The sequence below is a fragment of the Cupressus sempervirens genome, chromosome 10 (genome assembly GCF_028749045.1).
Source record: "Cupressus sempervirens isolate cs-2001-9-10 chromosome 10, ASM2874904v1, whole genome shotgun sequence".
Lineage (NCBI taxonomy): Eukaryota > Viridiplantae > Streptophyta > Pinopsida > Cupressales > Cupressaceae > Cupressus > Cupressus sempervirens.
Genome location: NC_143127.1, coordinates 427,208,949 through 427,234,158, shown reverse-complemented (window position 1 = coordinate 427,234,158; position 25,210 = coordinate 427,208,949). Strand labels below are relative to the sequence as shown.

General features: G+C 40.3%; 2 protein-coding genes across 4 annotated transcripts in view; both read right to left on the bottom strand.

Annotated features, from left to right (window-relative positions):
- The window catches only part of LOC149534534 (uncharacterized), a 98,205-nt gene that overhangs the window by 12,630 nt on the left and 60,365 nt on the right, over positions 1-25,210 (bottom strand). For all 3 annotated transcript variants that reach the window (XM_089807003.1, XM_089807002.1, XM_089807004.1), the window contains exon 9: positions 21,802-21,879. In XM_089807003.1, coding sequence (XP_089663129.1) covers positions 21,802-21,879 — 78 coding nt within the window. The remainder of the gene's footprint in view (positions 1-21,801; positions 21,880-25,210) is intronic.
- Positions 13,894-14,901, bottom strand: LOC149534535 (uncharacterized). The gene is made up of 2 exons (XM_089807005.1): positions 14,585-14,901; positions 13,894-14,318 (listed from the first exon to the last, which is right to left on the bottom strand). Exon 2 carries the CDS (start codon positions 14,311-14,313, stop codon positions 13,909-13,911), a length of 405 nt encoding a protein of 134 aa, XP_089663131.1. The 5' UTR covers positions 14,314-14,318; positions 14,585-14,901; the 3' UTR covers positions 13,894-13,908.

Genomic DNA, 25,210 nt, shown 5'->3' with positions numbered 1-25,210 from the left:
AAAAAAATTTATTCGAGGACTCTTTAATGTATTACTCACTTTCTAAATAAAATAAAATCTTATTACCGAGAAAAACAATTATTAAATTTATTTTTTTACTATTAATTCATGTTACTTTTTATAGTTTTTATCTACTTTTAAAATGTTGTCATAATTCATATATCACCTATATAGAAAACTAATTTATTAAAAAGGGTATTTCCCATTATGTGACTACAATTATTATGAAATATTTTATTTACTAATTGAAACAATTGTTCTTATTCTATCTATTCATAAACAATTCATCTGTTGTTTATAAGGGCAAGATGATTTTCAGCATTAAATAGTATGGAGTATGTATATTAACTCTGTTGCAGAAGTTGTTCCTTTCACGGGCTGTATAAACATTTAGCTGTGAACATAAGTGTATTGTGACATCATAACAGAATTTGGTTACAACAAAACTCCTGCAAATACCATTGTGCAATATTCTGGAAACGTAAATAATGGGATGAAGGTATGTATTTGACTCAGTGAATAGAAATTTGAAATTTGATTAAATGTCTGAAGGCCCATAGAATGAGACATGATAATTGGAAGAGACGGCATACTGTGAAGGTTTTTGAAACTCGTCATGCTTTGAAAAACATTAAACATAGTAGTTGTTGCCATCTGTCACAGAATTGACAGTATGTTTCTGACGTAAATATTGACATGGGTTGAATTCATTATCTTTCGTCTTCAGAAGAATCTGCCGTCTATTGAGAGCAATGTTGGTAATCAAATTTCAAGGTGGTCTACTGCTATCAGGTTCTACCATGTCTTCAAACAGCAGAACGAACAACACATTCCAGACTTATGGTTATACATACATATTGGTTGGAATATCTTCAGCAGCAGCATGCAAAAAGACAATGAAAATGTGCCACATCAGACTAAGTGCCAAGTCACATTTCTTTAAACCGATGGCAGAATAATAATGAGAAACTTGTTTAAACAGCGATTATTTTCATGTTAATACAAACCAACAACTATCCAATAAAAACAATTTGTGTTTATATAACTATCAGGATGATTTATAAGTCACAGTATGCCATGACTGTTAAGACCATAGTTCAACTTCTCATTCTCTGCCACTTCTTGGTGAGGCCAAAAAAAAATTTCTCGGCAAATATCGGAGAGAAATCGGCAACTTCTTAGGAAAATATCGGGAATTTAAAAAATGACTTTAGTTTAATTAAAAATGCATTTTTTTCACAAAATTCAATAAGTAGATGCATGTATTGAGTCAATAAATAAGTAAACAAACCAAACAAGCTGATCTAGATATATATAAATGCAATAAGTAACAAAACCGCATCCTCATGTGGAATGCCGATGTAGTCACAGTCTACAGACTCTGAACTCTAAAACAAGCTACAAATAGTAAATACCAAATTGTCTTTGTCAAAATATAAGCAAATACAAATGTCAAGTTCAATATGAAACTAGTCTACATCTTCCTCTTCCCCATCCCAGTAGTTCTAGTAAAAACTATGGGAGAGGGAGGGGGTCTAGCAGCTCTAGCTGTAGCAGTCGTTTGTGGTGGTGCTGGTGTTGGCCCTGGCAAGGACTCCTCATCATCCTCATCCTCATCCTCACTATCACTGTGCTCACTGTCACCGTCCTCACTCTCACTACCCTCCTCCTGAATGTCATCTAGTCCCACTGCAAAACCACCCTCCTCCATAGCCTCCCTCTCCGACTCATATATTTCATCCTCAATAAACAGTGAAGGCTGCTCCTGTGCTGTCCAATCGCCAAAAGGATCTATGTCATCTAGATCAAGTGGTTCAATTGTTATTGCCATTACCTTTCTTATGTGCAACTTGAGGTTATAATGCACAAAGACAAGGTCATTTAAGCGTTTTTGTGACAACTTGTTCCTCTTCTTTGTGTGAATAGATTCAAACAAGCTCCAATTACGCTCACAACTAGATGAGCTACAAGGCTGACATAAGATGTGAAAAGCAAGCTTTTGCAAATTTGGGACATTACCACCCCAATTTCGCCACCAAGCATTTGCAAGATAAATTTTAAAGAGTTGGAAAGCAAGATGAGGACAAGTTTTTGTAGCTTATTTATCTACTTAACATGCATGTGAGAGACTCGAAATTCCAAATATTGTACCTGGTGTCTGAGTGTGTCTGCGTCTCTTTGCCAAGGCTGAGGAGAATAGTTTGCCCGTTGCATTTTGATACACTTCCATCTCGGCCACAGTGAGGTCTCTCACCGCAATGTCGGGTACCATCCTCTGCATGCATTCACTAAAGCCATTCACTATAGCCCTCCATGACCTCTCCATTGGGAACCGCATATGATGGAGAGAAGCAGCAACAAGGGTTGAGGAAATACCCTACTGCATGAATGGGTTGGTGGAGCTGATTGCTCCATCTCCTATCAATAATATCCCATAAGGGCTGAAATTTTAGGCTCTCTCCCCTCTACTTATTTCTTACAGCCTCTTTCGCCCTATCCATGGCCTTATAAAGGGTCCCCATTGGGGTTTGTTCCCCATCTACCAAGTGGAGAACTCTAACCAAGGGCTTCACTGTCAATCGACTGGATGGTTCTGGCGATGTTTCTGTAGCCGACGAATTGGCTGTCGTCGGTGTTTTGTATTTTGTAGCCGACTAGTAAATAGTTTGTAGCGGATGTAATGTTGTGGCCGACGGACTCCTTCGGGAAGGTTTGGCGATAGTATTTATATCTTGCCTCGGATCATTGTAAAGCATCAATAATCTACTATCGTTAATCTTATGAAGCATAATGTATGTTTGGCATATGCGAATATAATTCTACTATTCTGTTCCATTGTCTGTATGCGTTGATTTTTTTACCAGTACGGTAAAAATTTCGTGTCATTGCCTTATGAATCTGGAAGGTGGGAGGAATGAAGATTAATGCCAAATCAGCTTAACAAGGATCGAAATAAGGCAAAGGGAAAAGATGAAATCTGTACTGCACAAGAACATTTAATTCTGGCACAGCAGGTAGACCGCCGAAGGAGATTCCAGAAGCTTGCCGACGGAAACAGGAGTGCGGAGGAATTGTTGAAGGAGACTCGATAGCGGGTGGAATTGGTGGAAGAAGCACGGGAGGAGTTCTTGAATTTGTGTTCGCCGAGGGAAGAAAATTCAGACGGAAGAGCATCAACTCGCACGGCTCGTAGTGCCGAGGGAGCACGAGCGTGGAGTGACCTCTTCGTCCCGGATAGACTTCTGCGGGAAACAACTTCAGAAGATCCTTCTTCTTCACCAAAGTTCGCAGCTATCGACACCTCCAGTGTGGGAGAGCAGTCCACCGATGTGGGAGTGCAGACCTCTGGTGTGGGAGTTCAGACCTCCGGTGTGGGAGTGCAGACTGTCGGTGCGGGAGTGCAGACCTCCAGTGTGACAGTGCAGACCTCTAGTGTTGTGATGGCGGGACCCAAAGAAAAGTTGCCGAAGTTTGAGGGCGATGGTACAGCCGACCCCATCTGACATTGTAAGACATGTGAGACGATCTGGCGGGCAAATGGAATCACAGATGCCAACGAATGGGTCAAGCAATTTCCGGCAACCCTACGAGGTGTGGCGATTGATTGGTTTTCGGATACGGATCCACAAAAGCTGAATACCTGGGATAACATTAAAAAGGAGTTTCTAGCGGAATTTAAACTCTTGCGGGATGATAATGAAATCGTAGCAGAGATTTTCAATACCAAACAGGAGAAGCACGAAACTGTCTGCATCTACGCCAAGAGATTAAAAGACTTAATAAACAAAATGGAAAGCAAGCCAGCAGACGGATTGTAGAAAAGATGGTTCGTGGACGGCCTACGCTCGAAGTTGCGGAGGAAAATAAAAATTGTGCCAACGTCGTCATATGTGGACGCGTATAACAGAGCACTAGATCTTGAAAGTGAACAGAAGACAAAGAAGAAGAAAACTAGCTCATCTGATTCTGATGATGACGAGCCTGCCAGAGATGATAGCAGCGACGACGAAGGCAGCAGCAAGAAGGTTCGTGCCCTACAGAAGGATATGGTTCGCATGATGAAGGAGTTTAAAAATATGCAGAAGGAGCCAAAAGGCAGTGAACTATGGTGCACGGAGTGTAAGACCGACAGCCATACTAAAGGATCGTGTCCAAAGAACCAATTTTGTGACATTTGTCAGATCATGGGCCATTCGACAAAAGACTGCCCCTTTAACATGAAGACAAGAGGATCTCTGCAGGTGCTTCTCACACAGGAGGCTTCCCCGTCAGGTAGTAGCAGAAACACGAATACCGCCGGCGCTACATCCGGAGGATATAGGAATAATCGGCGTGGACAGAATAATAACAACAATAACAATACCAATACAAGCAGAAGCCGGATCCAGTATGATGCAAACGGACGGCCGATTATTCAGTGTCGCGCATGTAACTTGTGGGGGCATTTTGCGCGTGTCCAACAGCAAATACACCCCAACTATTGTGCCGATGGTGCGGACCCGTCGATCACGACGACTCAAAATGTCCAAAATCCGAAGTGAACTTGATCACTGTCAGGGCGAATGATGAAGAAGTTCTGGCAATTACGCGGCAACAAGCAAAAGAATACCCGGACCCCGCCGAAGAAAAGAGGACATTTGCGGAAGCACGGGCGGAGGTTGGAAAAGTATCCCAAACAGCAACACCTCCGGACACTGCCAGCACTTTAGCGAGGAATTCCGCGGAACAAAACATAGCAAGACAAATTTTGCAAACAGAGGTGCAAGTAAAGGTAAATGATTTGCTTCTCACCATGCCTCAATTTTGATCTGCTCTTTCAGATATTACAAGAGAATCAAGTCTCAGGAAGGAAAAGTCACCGGAAGAACCAAGTCAACGGAAGGAAAAGGAAATTGTTGTTGGAGAAGATCAGATGTTGCTGGTGCTGACATCCGGACGGCATCCTGCGGTTGTTGAGATGGGGATACTTGGACATGTTCTCACAGACACCATAGTTGACAAAGGATGTGGCATAAATGTATTGCCAGAGGAAACCTGGAGGAAACTGGGACAGCCGACATTGTGGCCTCCGAGATTTCAGCTGCTGACCGCCAATCAACATGGCATTAAACCACTAGGTATTCTCATGGCACAGCTGTAACCATTGGCACTCAGCTGTTCCTGATGGATTTCGTGGTGATTCCGTTGAAGAGGAAAGGCTATGACGCCATCCTGGGCCGTGGGTGGCTTATCGAAGCAAGAGCTCGATCACTGGAAAGTAAAGGCCGTTGATTCGTCATTGATTTGCATACCCAAATGGTAGGGGAAGAGGCCCTGTCGTCAGATTCTGAGGGAGAGGAGGACGAAGGCAAACAACGAATGGAACTGGATCAGGAGGGCGTCCTCCGATTGGACGGGGGAACAACGGATGAAGACTTGGATTCCGTCAACGGTCTCTACCACTGGCAAATGGAGGACTATGAATTATTTCATAGCTGCAATGCTCTGTCGATTGAGAACGAATATCCGAAGGAGTTTAGTTAAGTAAAGGAGGGGGAGGCACCGTTGGATGTTACACCCGCCCATGCATTCCGTGAAGGAGAGACAATCAAGTATAATGAAGCTACGCTGCAAACGATGAATTTGGGGGACGAGGCAGAGCCGAAGAACATACTAGTCGGAGATAATTGGGATCCAGTACTCAAGGCCGCGGCATTCAAGATATTTATGGATTACAAGGATGGGTTTGCATGGACATACAAGGACCTCAAGGGAGTACCGCCAGAATTATGTGTACACCGCATCCCGCTGCTGGAGGGAGTTGTACTTGTACGAAAGCGACCCTACAGGATGAACAAGAACTATGCGGCACAGGTTACGGAGGAAATCAACCGGATACTGGAAGTTGGCATTATCTTCAAGGTACAGACCAGCGAATGGGTGTCGCCGATAGTCATTTCATTGAAAAAGGATACTACTCAGATCCGAATATGTGTCGATTTCAGATGCCTGAATGCAGTGACGATCAAGGATCCTTTTCCGATTCCATTCATAGACAGCATTCTGGAGGAGGTCGCGGGACATGAAATTTACTCCTTTATGGATGGGTTCTCCGGATACAATCAGATTTCTATAGCAAAGGAGGATAAGTTGAAGACAACGTTTGTCGTCGAAGATGGGGTCTATGCGTACAACCGGATGCCATTTGGGTTGTGTAACGTGCCGGCCACATTCCAACGGATTATACTGCATATCTTCGACAGGATGTCCGTGGGAAACTTCAAAGCCTTCTTGGATGATTGGTCAATATTTAGCACGGAGGACGGACACTTGGCAGCACTTGGTGAATGTATGGAGAGATGTCACAGAGCCCGACTAGCGTTGAATCCCAAGAAGTGCAAATTCATGGTTCCGCACGAAAGACTGCTCGGACACATTGTCTGTAAGGAAGGGTTAAAGACGGATCCCGACAAGGTGAGAGTCATTCTTGAAACGCAGCCATCTACTAATGTGACAGAGGTAAAGTCTTTTCTCAAGCATATAGGTTATTATAGGAGATTTATTAAAAATTTTGCCAAGGTGTCCCAATCGTTAGATAAGCTAACCTGCAAGGAAGAATCATTTAGATGGGATAAAGAGCAGGACGAAGCATTTGAAGGGCTAAAGGTACGACTGGCTACGGCACCCATTCTGGCATATCCGGACTGGAATAAGGAGTTTCATGTTCATGTGGATGCCTCCAACTATGCGATTGGCGCGACCCTAGCACAGACTGGATCATCCAATATACTTTGCCAGCTGGTTGCTATCAAAGGCCGAGCAGAACTACAGCATGACTGAAAGAGAAGCGTTGGGTATGGTTTATGCTGTGCAAAAATTCCGTCATTATTTGCTTGCTACACCGTTTGTGTTCTATGTTGATCACCAGGCCCTGTTGTACATGATTAATAAACCCGTCATCCAAGGGAGGATCAGCAGATGGCTACTCCTGTTGCAGGAATTCACTTTCAAAATCATTGTCTGGCAAGGAAAGAAACATGTTAGTGTCGACCACCTGTCGCGGATCAAAACAGGGGAACCAGCGGAAGGTGTGAATGATGACTTCCCTGATGCGCAACTGTTTCAGATTGGGGTACTGCCGGAATGGTACAGGAGTATTGGCGAGTACCTGTCAACAAGACAGTTTCCCACGGGGATGTCACCGAATGATAGGCGCAAGTTGATAATCAGGAGTCGTACGTTTCAATTGATCAATGGATTGCTCTACAAAATGGGGCCAGAACATATTCTTTGGCGGTGTGTGTTGGAAGAGGAGATATCGCAGGTGTTAAAAGAAGCACATGAGGGTCCCGCGGGAGGACACATGGGGCCTGACATCACTGCACGGAAGATATTGCTGGCAGGTCTCTGGTGGCCGACGGTGTACAATGACGCACGGGAATGGGTTGTCGAATGTGACACTTGCCAACGGGCCGAAAAGCCGCTGAAGAGAGATTTCATGCCACTTCACCCCTCACACGCGCAAGAACTTTTTGAGAGATGGGGATTAGATTTCATTGGACCACTAAGGGTGAGCAAGACTCGACGGTGCCGGTACATCATTGTTGCAACGGAGTACCTGACCAAGTGGGTGGAGGCACGTGTGTTACCAGATAACTCGGCCATCAGCACTACGAAATTTATTTATGAACAGATCATTACCAGGTATGGAATCCTGTTACAATTAACAAGTGATAGGGGAGGTCATTTTGTTAATCATGTTATTCGACTGCTCACCACTCAGTTTAAGATTTATCATTCACTGTCAAGTCTGTACTATCCAAGAGCAAACGGACAGGTAGAGGCCACCAATAAAATTCTAGTATCCATCATCTACAAATCCTGCGCGGTTGAAGGTGCTGATTGGGAGGAAAACTTACCCGCTGCCCTGTGGGCTTACCGTACGGCGTACAAGGTGACGATAGGACACACACCATTCCACTTAATGTTTGGACAGGAAGCAGTGGTCCCAACGGAATTCATGATTCCGAGTCTTTGAATAGCGTTGGAAAACAAGTTGGATGACGACGGAAGCTTACAAGAGCGGTTGAATAATTTGAATAAGCTGGAGGAGAAACAGTTGTTGGCACAGTGGGCGACAGAAGTGGCACAGAACAGACGCAAGCTCTGGCATGATAAGTATCTGAAACGTAGCAGATTCCAACCAGGACAGTTAGTATTGAAGTATGATGGCCGCAATGAAATCAAGCCGAGAAAATTCAAAGTGAGGTGGGTTGGACCATACCAGATCCGGAAGGTTAGCGACAATGGAGCAATCAAACTGGCGACCTTGGACGGACAGGAGATGGCTCAGTTAGTTAACGGATCTAAATTGAAAATATACCATGCAAGAAGGTTGTCGTCGTCGTTGAATCCTCCATCGTCGTCATTAAAGGACTCTCAGGTGGCAACGCCAACTGGAGATACCTCTGTTATTTGATTTGATTAAAAAAAAAAATTTTAAAAAAAGGGGCCCGCGGACAGAAAAGCCCCGCGAGCAGAGTCTGTCCGCGGGCAGAGAAATGGCCCTGCGGGCAGTCTATCCGCGGGTGTACAGGAGGCAATGGCCCCGCGGACAGCCTGTCCACGGGTAATTGAAAAGCCCCGCGGGCAGCCTGTCCGCGGGCATAAAATAAAAAATAATAAAAACTCCGCCGTCTTAAGATTAAAACTTCTTCCGCGGGAACACAAAATGCATGCTGTAACCAGCATCTTTGGAGGAGAGCAAGATATTTAGGAGACTGCAACAATCTACAGAGGAGGGACACGTTGCCTGTATATTATCACATATAGTGAGACCGCACGGAGATGGCCCATACAATCTTTGCATACAGAGTTTAGCCGTGATTTATAAATCAGAGATGGCCCATACATCAGAGAAGCAATGCATAATCTATTCTAGAATATCAGAGACGGCAAATACCTCTGCCTGAGAACATTGTGTAAGCCTGTAATTGCAGCGTGAATCACATACAAATATCAGTGACAGCCATACAACATTTCGTAGTTTGATACACATATATATACAAGCCAATCGGCTCTCCAAGGGCAAGTGAAGAATTGATAATTGATATTTGATATATTCCTGTGTGGAAGACGCTCAACTTAGAGCATGGTAGGTTGCGATAGCAACCGTTGGTGCAAGGATTTTATTTATACATATCAGAGAAGATATCTATAATAAAGGAGCACAAGCTATTAATGATCAGATGGTAGCAATTTCATGATCATCATTATTGAAGAGTTTTTTGGTCAAGTTGGTCCTCTGTATTTAGAAGAGTTTGCACTGATACTGGATGTTTGGAGCAACTAACGTTTTCACTGAGTGTGTTACATACAGTAAGACGCCTATCGAGAAGGTGCGGGGATTATAGCAGCTGGACAACCGTCAAGGTGAAGCGTTCTGATTTCATCAATAGTAAAGCATGCCGTCACACACTCCCTCCGCAGGGTAGAAGAGTGGAGGAAAACGGATTCAGTCTTGGACCTCCTCGCCGGGAGCTTGACGCATTTCTTTTGCAAGAGGGCAACCCAGGGCAGCCACACCCAGCGGTCGTCTAACTTTTCTCCCCCACAGGGGGACTGAGCGGACAATTTTTTTTTCTGCGGATTTACCGACCGCTTCCATTGCCTGCCACAGGAGTAAGGAGGGACTATATAGGAAAGACGATACCATTTTGCATGGAGTCAGCGGGCAAGCGGAAGAGTCAATTTGCAGCAAATATGGAGAAGAATTCAAGAGTTTTGGCATCGGGTATTCGAGTTGCAGGCCCCTCTGATTCCAGTAGCAAGAAACAGAAGACCAAGGAGGAACTCACTTATCTCACCGTCCAGTTTGAGTCTTAGTGGGAGCGAATGCCGGAAGTGGTGGCAAGAGACCCCGGAGGCCGACCAAATTAAACAGATTTTGATGTGTGCACAGGTGCATTGGGCCATACAGCTTCCCATCTTTTTCATCCGGTTGTTCGAATCAGTACTGGGCACCATGATAAAGACATATAGCGCCTGGAGCAGAACAAGTACATTCCTCTACAAGCAGCAGCAAATGACGGTGTCCTTTAAACCTAGGGACTTCACTAGGGTTTTTGGCATCCCTGGCCCCGATGGGAGGAAAGTGGAAATCAAAAACCATAAACTCTCACGAGAACGGAAGGAGCATTGGATAGATCTAGTGTGTCGGGATCTTACACCCGTTGAGAGGGAGGCAGCGGTTTAGGCGACAAAGTGCAGAGGGCTTCGTAGGGACTTCATTCGAGAGGGTCATTGGCGGTGTATCATGGACGTCATCAAGAGCAGGTTGACAGGCGCCACTCGAGCTTTGGATATAGCATTGCCGCAGATTGTGTTTATGAATGATATAATGCAGGGAGTGGTATATGATTGGGCCTCAGTGCTTGCCAACAAGATGGAGGAATTCATGACGCTTCAACACCGAACATTTTTTATGCCACACCATGCCATCGACCTGTTTTTGGAGGCTGCAGCTAGCCAAATTCCACTAGATGGTTTTGAGGCTCCTCCAAGGGGCAAGTTGGCAGACGGAGAGCCTCCCATATTCTACTAGCGACACTTGGATACAGGAGGATCAGTAGCAGGTCACAAGAAAGTACACGGACTGGCTGCTTCCGGAGAGACAGATAGCGGACAGGAGGGCACTTCGATGAGTGACGGGGCTGAGTCTATGGAAAAGAGGTGAGCACATCGGCGAAAGTTGATGGTAAGGCAGCGGGTAGTGGGCCCACATTCTTTACCCCTCCTCAGCTGTCAACTTCGGCGCACTTGACTACCTTTCTGACAGTCATTCCGACATTTGGTCAGCGCCATGCCCCGGTCCTTATGACTCCTCCAGCGGAGGCAGATGTCCCACGGACAATGATGGAGATGGTCCTACAGATAGCGAGAGATGTCCCACGAACAGTCGCCGAGATATTGCCGACGGCTGTAGCGGAGGTGATTCCAGTTGTACCAGCAGATGTCGCCGTCGCAATCTCACAGAGAGCACAGTTGCCACTGCGGGAGCCTGAACTGCAAGTTCGGTTGGAGGTCATTGATTGTGATGCAGTTGTCACTGTTTCGTCATCTTTTTTAGCAGAGGTCGAGTCAGCTCAGCCAGTACCGAAGGAGAACATGGAGCTCGTGTAGTCAAACCAACCGGAGGTGATGGATAGAGCTAGTGAGTTTCTGAGGCAGCAGTTCCGACTCACTCCTACGAAGCGGGTTCGTCCATTCAGTCTCCTAGGCGTTCAAGAACATCACCAGCAGTACCAAAGCCTCAGCTTCAGAAGGAGGGAATGCCACATGCCGTGGTTGCGCCAACAGCAGAGAAGGTGGCACTGGATGTGGGCATGGCTCCCGCTGATGAGGAGGAAAACAGTGATGCGGAATGGTCATTGGAGGACTTCGCCAAGGAGGATTACGGGTCGGATGAGGACAGGTGCCGAGATTACCTCAGGACTATGAAGTCTGCGTTGAAGAAGGGACACGATGTGGCAATTCAGGCCCTAACTCGGCTGAGGGAGTGGCATTTGATCAGAGCATATATCCGTGGGATTTGTCCTCGACGATTTCAGACTTGTTTTGTAGATGGGCTGGCCGGCGGTGGAGACAGTTGAGATGTTGGCAGATTGGGCTATTGAGCCGGAGTTGGGACCCAATGACACCCCTATGATGAAGCTGGCACATGAGATTGTGCGATTGTACAAGGATGTTTACTATGGTCGTCGACGTGTGGAGGCGGACAGGGTTGCAGTAGAGAGATCATTGACAGCTGAGAGTGAGGCTAGACAGAAGCTAGCCGCCGACTTGGCCGACCAGCAGGCAGCATGGGCCGCCGAGCGGGCAGCACTACTGGCAGATATGGCAGCAGCGGTGCAGGAGAGGGACGTGGCTAGGCAAGGTACAGAGGCGACAGTCCGAGATAAGGATGCGGCTGAGCACGAGATGCAGTTAGCCAGGACGCAAGCTATGGATGCGATGCTTCTTCTAAAAGAGGTCGTTGAAGTTAATTCTCAAATTCAGACAGATCTCTGCATCAAGACAGAGCAAGTGTATGACTTACGTCGCCAGCAGCACACTTCTGGGACGCCCCCTTCTCTCTAGTATTTCTTCTGTTGTCTGTACGTTGTCTCCTAATTTTGTTAGTCGTCAAGAGACGACTGTTTTTTTGGGGGGGATGGTGTTAGCCGACTGGATGGTTCTGGCGGTATTCTTGTAACCAACGGATTGGTTGTCATCGGTGTTTTGTATTTTGTAGCCGACGGGTAAATAGTTTGTAGCGGAAGTAATGTTGCGGCCGATGGACTCCTTCAGGAAGGTTCGGCGGTAGTATTTATATCCTGCCTGGGATCATTGTAAAGCATCAATAATCTACTATCGTTAATCTTATGAAGCATAATGTATGTCTGGCATATGCGAATATAATTTTGCTATTCTGTTCCATTGTCTGTATGCATTGATTTCTTTACCAGTACGGTAAACATTCACCACCTACAATTGAAAAGTAGAAAATAATTATTAATTAGAGAGTAGGGTTATAAAATAATACTGAAAGACTTGATTAATAAGTACAAAAAAAAAATCAAATTTTGAAGTTTCCAACTCACGTCCACAATTTTTGTAGCTCGCTCAAAAAACTAGATGTCAAACACAATGTGTGCAACACTCTGCCCATCGACCTTCTTTGAATAACTTGACTGCAGCCATTTTGGACACAAACATCTGCCTCAAAGGATTCATATGTTTAAGAACACTTTGCAAAGTTAAAAAAATCGTTGCAAATCTTGTGACCGCGGGCTAACCAACTCCTTGTCTTTGGTGTAGTCTCTCATCAAGCGAAAGACCCAAGGGTGATTGTAGATATATTTTGTTATCGTCCTTGTTTCCTCTACAACCGATTTCACCCAATCCAATTTCCCTATATCCTCCAAAAGAAGGTCAATAACATGCGTTGCACATGGAGACCAAAAGAGTGTGCTATGCTTTTCTTGTAAGATCTTACCCGCTGCCACATATGCCGCTGCATTGTCGGTTATGATTTGCACCACATTTTCAGCCCCAACCTATATCACAATATTCTCTAGCATTCGAGCCAAAGTCTCAGCTGTCTTTATCTTGTCTGAGGCATCCAAGGATTTAAGAAAGACTACTTGATCCTTGCAAGAAACTAAAAAGTTGATGATGGTACGGTTTCCTCCATCCGTCCATCCATCTGAAAGTATGGTGCAGCCATATTGTTTCCATTCTAACTTTTGCTCTTCAACCACATCTTTACCCCTAGAAACAACATCTTTCAACAATCTAGAAGCACAAAATAAAAAATGAAATTCACTTTAAGTACACGAGTTTGATTAAGAAAAATTACTTTGAACAAAAACAAGTAAATTGCAAAACTGTAAAAGTATTAAAGTTTGAAACAAGTGAATTACCTTCCACTCAAGGCTGCAGGAGTAGGTGGTTTGTAGCCCTTTCCTGCTACCGTACAACCAGTCACAAAATTCAGAAAATATGGACTTGCTGCAACATTGAAAGAGAGCTTGTTAAAAAACCAAAAATCAGCAAATTGAATGTCAAGTTGCTCATGCACATCATGGTCCCATCCAATACCCTCCAATGATGGTTGTGCTCCAGGTGTGTTTCTATGCACAAAATAACCATCAATAGAAGAGTTTTGCGATCTACTAGACCCAACAGATGTGGAAGTTGAGCCCGAGGACCTGCCATGAGTAGTAGGTGTGTTCCGTGCACGGATCCTTGGGCCACGAAAAGAGCCCACTATCCCCTCAACTGCTTCTTCTTCTTCATCAAGGGTTGTTGGGATACCTAGTCACATGACACAACCCACATCATCTCATTATGAATCATGATAAATTGATAATTGTTTCAGCACAAGCATTAGTCGTGATTAGAAAATAATAAATGATTGTTAAGAGGAAACATACCTTGCGATTCGTAAATGGCTGCCCTCATGGCCAATTTTGCCCTTTCCTTTTTCAACTTCTTCTCTTCTTGGGCACTAAGCAAAGCAATCATCTCCCTTTTTATTTCTTCCATAGTTGCATCACAAATCCTTGTGTCACGCTTTTCTATACCAGCAAGGTGGTACTTCAAACGAGATATGCCTCCACGGATTTGTTTTTCGCATTTCATGCATATGACACTATTATACTTTGTTCCTTCAAAGGCATATTTCCATGCAAAGTCTCTAGCCCCTTTAGGGCACGTGCCTATGAATCCAGATGGACATGCTATGGGACCATTGGGAGATGCTGCAGCTGACCTAGATGTAGAGGAAGCCATATTTGCTGGAAAATCAGAGAATAAAACAAAAAATGTATTAGCCTTAAAGTTTTGAAATTATTGAGAAAAACTTGATTGTTTTTGGGAAAATTGCAAAAAGATGGTGTTAGGTCTTTGTCATGACTCATTACACTCTAAAACCGTAAAATGTATTAGAGAACATTACAAATGCAAGATATGCAAGTATGATGCAAGTATGATGCAAGATATGCAAGTATGGGAAGACAAAAATAAGTTTAACTCAAAACAAAAAAAAAATTGAGAAACTTACTTGTGGATCCGGATTTGCTTGGAAAGAGCTTTGAATCCGCTTCGAATTCGATCCTAATCCGCTGGAAATTGCTACAAATCAATGCCAAACACCTAAGTGCTGCTCCAAAACCCTTCTCCTCCACCCAAGACGCCAAACGCAGCAAATGAAACAATGAAATGGCGTTTTTTAAACTGCAGGTATATACTAGATGCCGCCCACAAGAAAACACTAAGTTATCGTGAGAAATTGGCGATGTATCGCCGACTTCTCGCCAACTTCTCACAGCAATAAGTTGAAATTCTCGGAGCCCTAATGTGGTGATAAAAACTAGAGTTTTCTCGCCGCCAGAAAATTCTCACGAGAAGTATACTTCTCGGCAATAAAACAGCAATATTTTAATCTATGGTTAAGACAAATAATTAAGACTTACAACGAGCTACGCAAGACAAAATACAAGTACAAGAAGGTTGAAGACAGTCTTTCCATTTTGTAGTTTGCAACCAAACAACTTCCACTTACATGTGTGTGCGCGTGCGTGTGTGTATGTGTGTATCTGTGGGTGTGTGTGTGGGTGTGTGGGTGTAGTCTTTCTAATAAGAATGTGTGGTAATAAGAGAGTATGATGAATATTTAATTGTGCTTAGAGTAAAAACACAGAATTGATAAGCGGCTGACAGAAACACAAAGGAGCTTCATATAGGAAAGACTTACACATGAAGTTGGATCAGTTGGAGCAGATACATTGCACAAGGCTGAAGAAAATTTGAATACGCAGTCTATGCAGGTGTTCATATACAATATTCTAATTTCAAAAGGGAGGTTTCAGGTATACATCAAAGCCTATTAAAACGAAAATCTAATATGATTCAAGTCTTATATTTATCATAGAAAATTGTATTATCAGAATCCTGGAAAAGTTTATTTTCTGTAAACTATGAAGTCTCAGGAGACAGCACAAAGCAATTCTGGTTGAAACTACAGTGTTCGTGGTCTATACAATTCGCAGAAGAATGTTTTCTTTCAGGTTGAAATAAAATAGAAACGTTTCTTCACATCAGGTGGAAGTAATCGATAAATGAACATTTATACATCTCAGATTATGTACATTGTTCAGAGAAAAGTTGTAATCAATTTACAGTACTTTCATCTATGAGGGGTGTCACAGAAGTCTTATTCACTTATTACAACTTTTAGTTAAATTGCAATACAAATTGGTTTCAAAATATTAATCATTTACAATTGAGTTGGTTGTTGTATTTGTGTTTCTACTCAGTCAAGATGAGCAGGTGCAAGTCTCCATGGAACAATGCCTTTTATAACCCTATCAAATTGATCGCATTGATCTTTGGATCTATTTTAATAATGGGAGTACCATGTTCCCCATTATTCTGTTGATATTGGCATAAACAATCATAGACAACTACAATGTGTCCCAAAAATAGAGCTAGCATGGAGTGGGTCTTTAGTGCAACATATTAGCTTGAAAGGATACATAACAATGTGAAAATTGTATGTTCTGTGTGATCTAGAATTAATAACTTAGTTGGGAGCATCCACTATATCAACTACCCATACTACTCTCCTCTCCCTACTCCCCACAGACAAGTTAAGATTTGATAATGTAGTTTACAACATAATATTGCATTGTGAAATAACGATGATGTAATGGCAGTGTGAAATGTGCTCCTTACTTATGCATTAAGATTCAGCTATCATGCACCTCCACTGGGCACCATGCTGTCTATTTTGTCCTTGCCAACCCCCAACCCCTGAAAAGACATGTTGAGATCTAATAACGTATTATGCATCTTTATAATGTGGCTATCAATTATGAACTCATAAAATGATGTTGTGGATGGTATAACTTAGGCTTATGAATTGTTTTTACCACCATGGTGCCATGTTGTCTATGAGGGCTCCTATAGTTCCAGTGCAAATGGTCAAATCTAATAACTAGATATTGTGGCTTTTATGATCAGATTAATAAATAATGCAGATTTTTAACTAATTAACACAGTATGTACCCTGGGAAAACATTCGAGCTTGAAGGTGAAAAAACCAGCAAATAATCTCTGATTATACTTATCAAATGATTAAGGCCTGAATACAATTGTCAATAGCAATCTATGATCAATCTGCAATATACCAGTATTAATTTGTCAATCAATATGAACTGTTGTGAATACGTGTCAGTTTGTAGTCTCTGCCTGAGAATGTATATCAATCTGTATGGTCATACACACACACACACACGCATATATATATACACGCACACACACACACACACACACACATATATACCTGAAAATAAGATCGCTGCAATATTAAGTCGGTGTATATTATGTCCAATCGCTGCAATATCACATTACTCTGTGTGTGTCTCCAATCACTGCAATATCACATCACTGTATATGGCTGCAAGTAAATATATATATCTCAATATAGGATCGCTCCAATATCAAGTCAGTGTATATTATGTCCAATCGCTGCACTATCAAATTACTGTGTGTGTGTGTCCAATCACTGCAATATCACATCACTATATGTAGATGGTTGCAAGTAAATATAATAATCTGCGATGTGCATTGATTTGACCTCCAATATGTGTGTCTCTTCGATCTTTTTTTAATGATCAACTAAATGCAATATAAGACCCCTTTATTGCCAGCGTGCCAGCAGGCATCTCTTGGATAACCAAAAAGGCATGTCTAATAGTAACCCAAACTAATTGCAACTTCCATTAATCGCAGTTTCTCATATAATAGTTTGTTACAATCTTAACAATTGTTAATCGCCGATTTGGAGATTGATTAATTTCAGTGCCGTTTTGATAGTTGTCTTCATACTTGGTTGGATGTGATGTTGGTCTGATCTCAATGGATCATTACCACTGCTGAGGGTGTTGATTAGTCATAATTATTAATGTCTCAAGTGATGCAGTGCATCACTAAAGACCATAGTAACACGGGGACGCGTCCCCCCCCTTTTTGCCCGACGTCTCGGAGACTTCAACGCACCGGAGACTTGGGGACTCCGTCTCCCCGTCCCCAGCGGTGCCACTAGATTCCACCACCTCCACCGAGGATGGGGGACATCCTGCTATTCACTATTTGCAAATTCAACTATTTATGTTTAATGTTCGATGTTCCAATTCAATGCAATGTTTCAAGTATTCACTCTTTTACATCTTTACATCCTATATTGCAATACATATTTTCATAACTAACATTTTTAAATACCATATGCATAGATATATACACCCCTCTTGTCCCCTGCCGCCGTCCCCCCACCGTCCCCCCGCCGTCCCCAAATTAAGGCCCCTTTGTCCCCCCGTCCCGGAAACTTGTCCCCCCGTTTCGCCGTCCCCCCGTCCCTCAGGGTGGTGTAACTATGCTAAAGACTCTATCCGCATATATCGATCTGGGTGAGATGCTTTGATCTGAATCGTTTTGTCAATTCAGAGGACAATACCGAAAGAAAGAAATAGTGGTATTGTAAACACATAATAAACAATATCAAGAATTCAATTTCTTCATAATATTAAATAAAATTTTGTACAATTGTGGACAATCTCATAAGTGAGATGTATGCCTGCAAATCAATCAAATTTGGACAAACTCATGGAGGAGTTGTGTGTCCGAGCTCATAAAATTTGGGCTATCTCGTGAATGAGATGTATGCCCATGAACTCTATAGGAGTTGGGCAATCCCGTGGTTGAGATGTCTGCCCATGAACTCCATATATAAGATGTGATACAAATTGGCAATCTTAGCAAACGAGTTGTCTCTCCATATCATGCTGATCTTGAATTCAACTTGGTCCTCTTTATAGATCTTCATGGAAGTTTAAAGGTCACTCCATTCTCATTAGAAATTGAATGGACAAATAGAAATTGAAAAGTCGTTACAATTGATAAGAGACCATAATTAAAATAATTAATTCTCATCATGCTTGGCTAAGGACTAACTTGAGACAATATAGTTAGCCTCCCAACGCTAAATTCAACGGATATTCTTATAAACACCATCCTAAAGAATTGTCTAGTGGAAATGGAGAAACCTACATGAATCTATTCATTGAAAACAAGGAAAAGACGCACACAGAAAGGCACATAGCTTCTATAGCACACCTCAAAATGCAAGATAAACAAAAAAAAAATTCCAAAGCCTCAAATGTCATATTTCCTATCTTAAAAAAGTCCTCATCTCCTACCAAAAAAAATTTAAAAATATATTAAACAATTAAAATTAAAAATCGAATTTCATGCACTCACAATTAATGAACACAAAAGCTAATAATGAATAGAATTGCTTCTTGCTTCAAAGTTCATATCTTACATAGCATCCTAAAACTTCTAACACATTTCCTATCTTCCTAAATTTTGCTGCATTGTTTCACTTTTGTCATTAATTCAGGATTTGATGCAATTTAGATTACAAATGAATAGAATTGTTACTAGCTTCAAAGTTCAATATCTTACATACTACATAGTATCATAAAACTTTTAATGCATTTTGTGTCTTTCTAAATTTTGCTGCATTGTTCACTATTTTTCTTAAATTCTGAATTTGATGCCTTTTAGCTGAGTTGCCAATTGCAGTACGGTAGCATGTATGAAATATGAGTTTGGGTATGGCAGTGCGAGGAATTTTCCCCCTGGGTACGGATACAGATATATATATTACATACATTTTTTAATTATAAGTTTGAAAATGTTTATATGTTTGAATATTTAATAAAACTATTAACAAAACAAAATAATTAAATAATAAAAAAATGTTTAAAATTTTCTTTTAAGATATTAACTCATAATATATCAATAATAGATATATTATAATATAAGTGTAATTTAATTTATTTTTTAAAATAATTTTAACATATGCAATAAAAAGCAAAATTAAATATCAAATCAACTAATTTAAAACGTGAAGTACAAATAAATTATATTTGATTTGAGAAAGGAAAAATCGAATAAAAACAGAACTTCAAAGATAAATTTTACTAGAAAGCTGAAGCTTCCCCCTCCATCGCAAGCAGAGGCAAGGCACAAAGGCACTGACAGATGTTTCCATATTCATTCTGTATTGCATGGACCCTGTTTCTTATTCTCAGAGTCCGCTGAATCTGGTGTAAACCTAGGACCAACTGTGGCAGCACCCAAACACGAAGCAAATAAGGACCAGGACCTGGCTCCAGGAGTTGAATCTGATATCCTAGCATTTTGGTTTACAAACAAATTATATATACGTATAATACTTTATTGGCTTTCTGTCATCTCAACTACTGTTTGGAAATTGGATTCCTTGTTTCCCATCCCTGTCCCTATCTCCTGGCAATAAAGAAACAGCCATCGTTGATGCTATATCGTAATATTTGTGAATATGTTTTTGATTTTGGATAATGTCCAAGATGTACTAGGGACTTGTAGAGGATATTCTCTCCCAGTCCCCCTTGCTGTGGTCTTTTGAGGGACTTCAACCCTCCCCACATCAAATGCATAGAAAAAAACAAAAAGCCATTTTAAAATAAACAAAAGTTAAAACCCTAAAAGTAGAAGGCCCACAAATGCCCTCAAACCCAAAACACCTTTAAAACCCATGCCCTTCCTATTTGGCACAAACCCGAAATTAAAGAGGAAAAGCAAGGAAGACGGAGGAAGAGAAGCAGTTTCCAAGGAACCAATTGTATGATGACTCCATCTTTTGAGTATGTTACTCAATGTCCCTATGCATGATGCAAAATTATTTTTCTTGGCATCTTTCAATAAGATCAATGTTTCATATTATGTCTATCAGTCTATCAAATGACTTCTGGAATCAACGAATTGATTTTATATTTACTCTTTAGAACTAAGTTACCGGTTCAAGTTTGGGTTCAAGTTCGTGTTCAAAGACCCGATTCGCTCATACAGCAAAATTTTGAGATGGGGTTTGGGTTGATTAGTACAAAAACATGTAACAATTATCTATATACGCATATGAATACAGCCCAGAAAAATGAACTGATCTTAGAATGCCACATAGTATCATAAAAACACTATAAACTTGTAATCATAGTATCATATCTATTATCAACAACAAAATACTAAAATAATATTGACTTCAAGTATCATTGTCTTGACTTTCAACAATTAGGACTTTATACTAAGTTTCAATCATCTAATGGGTTATCTAAATCTATATCTTCTTCTTTGTCATCAAAGGCATTAGTTGATTCACAAACCATGCCAATGTCAATGGGATCAACTGCACTAATAACATTCCTACTTTCCAAGTTGTTAAACGCTTATTACTTCATTGTACAAAGAGCTTGTTTTTTTTGTAATCAACATCCTACTTGAAAAATGTTATATAAGTAGCTTGCAATTCCCTTTACCCATAGATATTGTTTAATACTTAAAATATGATTTATCACCATATAGAGCTTCCAATTAATCGGACAGGGGTCATTATCAATAATTGGATATAAAGAATTCAATGCATAAAATCTCGGGGGCTTATAGCATCATATAGGGAGAGTTGAAGACAGATTTTTGAAGCTTGATCAAGTGTCACAGCTTCATTCCTACTCATTTACAAGCTTTTGGCTGAAAGAGGTAAGCTTCCATAAAGACTTGGATGCTTCCACTTCTCAGCTTGCTTCATTTGAGGAATTGGAAGCGAGAACACTATTAGTGCAAGTGGTATTGGCATTGCTTGTGGTTCATCTAATGCCAATGGTGATGATGTTGCTGTTGGTGATTTAGAGAATCCATTTGCTGATTATAACTTAAAACTAAAGTTCCAATTGCTGAAAGAATGATACTTGAACTCGATATTATTATTTTAATATTTTGATATTGAACTTGAGATATATGATGCTGCGAAGGTATGATTACAAGGTTATGATGTTTTTGTTGTTTATACAATAATATGTGACATTATAATATTAGAATCTTAATCCGTGCTTCTAGATTGCATAAATAACCCGAATGAATCCCAAAACCCCATCTTAAAAAAAATCCAATCCTACATACCAGGTTCTTGTACACGAACCGGTAACTAAGAATAATAGTAGTTCCTTTCTCAGCCCCAAAAATACAGAAAAATAGTTGCCATCTATGAAATCTGTCCTTGCATACTTGACACTTGGAAAAGCACTATTTAAAATATGGTCTAGGGAGAAACACTATTTCTATATGGTCTAGTAATGCACTCTTAAGAACAAAAGAAAATACAGAAGTAGACGCATATACCATTTTCCTGTTGTTGCACTGCAGAAAAATCCTGTACTTGGGTCATAATAATAACCTAGGCTGCTGCTATAGTAATATCTGCAACCAAGGCAGCAATAAAATTTATGATTAATAACAAACAATTAAAGATGGAATTGCAATTAGCAGATTGCTTAAAATACAATATAGCGTTGGTACTGGATGGATATACAGCGATTGAATTTTAAAGAACAAAACAATTTTACACTAAAAAAAGTACATTCCTAATTATCTACTTTATCTAAAAAGGAAGTTTCAAACTCGAGAAGAAATTAGGTTCAAATTTGCAAGACTAGAGAAGAGAACACTTGTACATTTCATTTTTCTAACCATTTAAATACTCTTGTTCCCAGAAAATTCTTCTCCTTGCACTTGAATTGGGTGAAAACATTCTAGCTAATCTCAACTTCTCAACCATCAATTGTGCTAAACAAATGTACCATATGTCTACTGTTTTCTAGTCCGATTACAAATTTATTGGGTTCTTATCTCTCATTTTCCAACTCCCATTTATTATGTTTGTAGCACTAATACTCAAGAAAACTTTTCCTCGCTGCATTTTAGTAAAAGCTTAATGCTTTCACCTCTTTGTGGCTCAGAAAATGATTAACCATATTTTCTAGCATATCTCAAAAGGGGGTCTGGTTTAAATAATTTGCCTTTACCCAAGCTAGCCTTCCACTTTGTCGAAACCAATGTCCTAAGAAAGAAATTTGCATCAATCTTTGTGTGTACTAAAAGGAAATCTAGGCCTTGTTATAAATTTTGCACTCAAGAAAATGCTACATATCTAAAGATGAAGCCGTGTGCTAGTTCTAAATTACTTTCCTGAGATTGTCCATACTCTCTTGAGTTCCTTAGCCAAAGTAGACCTACTTGTTCTCTGAATTACTTTCCTCAGATGGTCCATACTCTTGTGAGTTCCTTGGCCAAAGTAGGCCTACTTGTTCTCAAATGAGAAGAGCAACCCAACTCTAATATTAAGGACTCCTTTTCAGATGGCCTAAGCTCTACTAAATTATTTCAATGTTTGTTTGGTGATATGTTTCCCTTGGTTTAAGACAAATAAAGACAAGAAACTTGGCTTAGGCAGTGTACGTAGGTACAATTGCAATCCCAAGAGGAGTTGTATAGCAATTTTCATTCAAAGTTCAGATACTCTTGAAGCTAAAAAGTAGTAGTATTTTTTTATTTGATATACTAATACCCTATGGTAAGCTATGTAATAGTTCCAATTTTCAATTTACATTGGTGATACCTTAAATTTCATCTAAATCATCACCATAAATGACACATCTAGATATCACTTGTAGTATATTCTTGGATTCCCATTTCTAATATTTTGTGCAACATAGTTGTCTATTAACCATATAGGTTGACATTGTACAAACATAATACCTTATCATTATTTGAGTCTTTGTTCGTCTACAAACTTTCTTTATGATCTTACTATTGGTTTTCCGGGATCGTTGCAAATGTACTAAGCACTGCAATTTATTTGGTATGTGTTTTTTAATTGCAACCTCCCCTAATATTTATAAGAGAGTAAGAATAGAAATGTTTGTTCATTATAATAATTAAACTCATATATATATATATATATATATATATATATATATCAAAAAAGCAAAACTTGGAATCGGATCAGAATCAGCAAGGCTGACTTGACTCGTGAATCGGCCATAAATTGGCTACGAATTGGCAAAGTGAAAAAAACTTTGAAATTTAGGGATTTTAATGATTTAAAACTTATTTCATCCACCCTTTATGGAATATAACTTAAACACACTATAACATCATCAACTAGAAGTTAAAGCCTAACATACATAAACAAGGAACATAAAAATAAATCCATCGCATATGTAAAAAATTTAATGCTTTTTGACCAAATTGCTAATTTATAAGGCCGATTTTGACGATTTCAGATGATTTTTGGAGAAATCACCCAAAGATTCAAGGGCAAAAATCGTCAATCCGCTTCAACAGGTTAGCAAAAATCTATTAAGAATATAACCATGATAAACCTACAAGTCTGATAGTACAGACCGTACTTTCTCTTAATAATAATATATCTCTAATGATTGGCATTTTATATATATATATATATATATTTCTCCTAGAGGTGTCGGCGATTTCTAGATGATGCATTTGTTTGGTGCTTGAATAAACTAACACTTACTTAGTTAGTCATTACTAATCTGTGTCTCCTAGATCGCCGACTTAGGACTAATATGGTTAGTGCCAAGTTAGGAAGGGTTATGTCCCTTGAGGGACATACCCTTTAGAAAGGATATATAATTAGGTTGTAAATGCAGTTTAAAAGACACACAGTTACAGCAGTCTGCTCTTCTAAGTATTTCATATCTAACGATTTATACTTGAGATTCTCCCTCACAATAAAAGGTGCAATATTCAGTATTGGATCTGCATTATAATAAGCAATAACTTCATCCATATTCAGAATACTTAAAAGATCTAACTCAGCATATAAGACTGGATTGAAAGTCTGATTAAGAGATAAGGATTTAGAAGAAACTTTACATGGTCTCAGAGCCAAGTTATCAAACCTAGGGCTCTGCAAAATTCAGTTATCAAACTTTATATATTTAGTAATTTTCTCCTATCTTCAATGGCATAGACAATCAGACCCGAGGACACGTTTGATGGGAAAGAACACTTTGAAGCCTGAAAATTCAGAATCTTGATGATTCTTGAAGAGAACAATGTAAAACAATTCGTTGATGGAGCATCCAAACAACCCCCAGTTGAACCTCACAAATCCATATGGAGCAAAAGAAATAGAAAAGCTATTCAAATCATATTGGATGAAGTTAAAAATGATATCGTACCTATGCTTACCAAAACATCAAACTGCCTTTAATATGATGAATGCATTACAAAATGCATATGAAGTAAACAACGCAACTAGGGTTCTTGCACTAAAAAGGCAATTGAATCACATTCAAATAAAGAAAGGAGAATCAATAAATTCTCATTTCTTAAGAGTTGCCGGCATTAGAGATGAACTATCAAGCATAGGAACCATCATTAATGACACAGAATTAACGCTTATGGCTATAGATGGATTGCCAGATTCATGGGAGAGATTTGCACAAGCAATAAGTGCCAGAGATCAGCTTCCAAACTTTAACAGACTCAAGAAAGATTGTCTTCAAGAGGAATCTAGAAAACTAAAGAAAGGAGGGAAACCAAAAGTAGAAGATGAAGAACTTCACGTTCTTAATGCAAACTCCTATAAGGGCAAGAAGAAGCATTTCAAGAAGAAAAAAGGAAATCAAAAGAATGGAATGCCCAAGAAAGATCTATCTAAAATAAAGTGTTTCAAATGTGAAAAATTTGGACACTATAGATCTAATTGTCCTGAAAATTC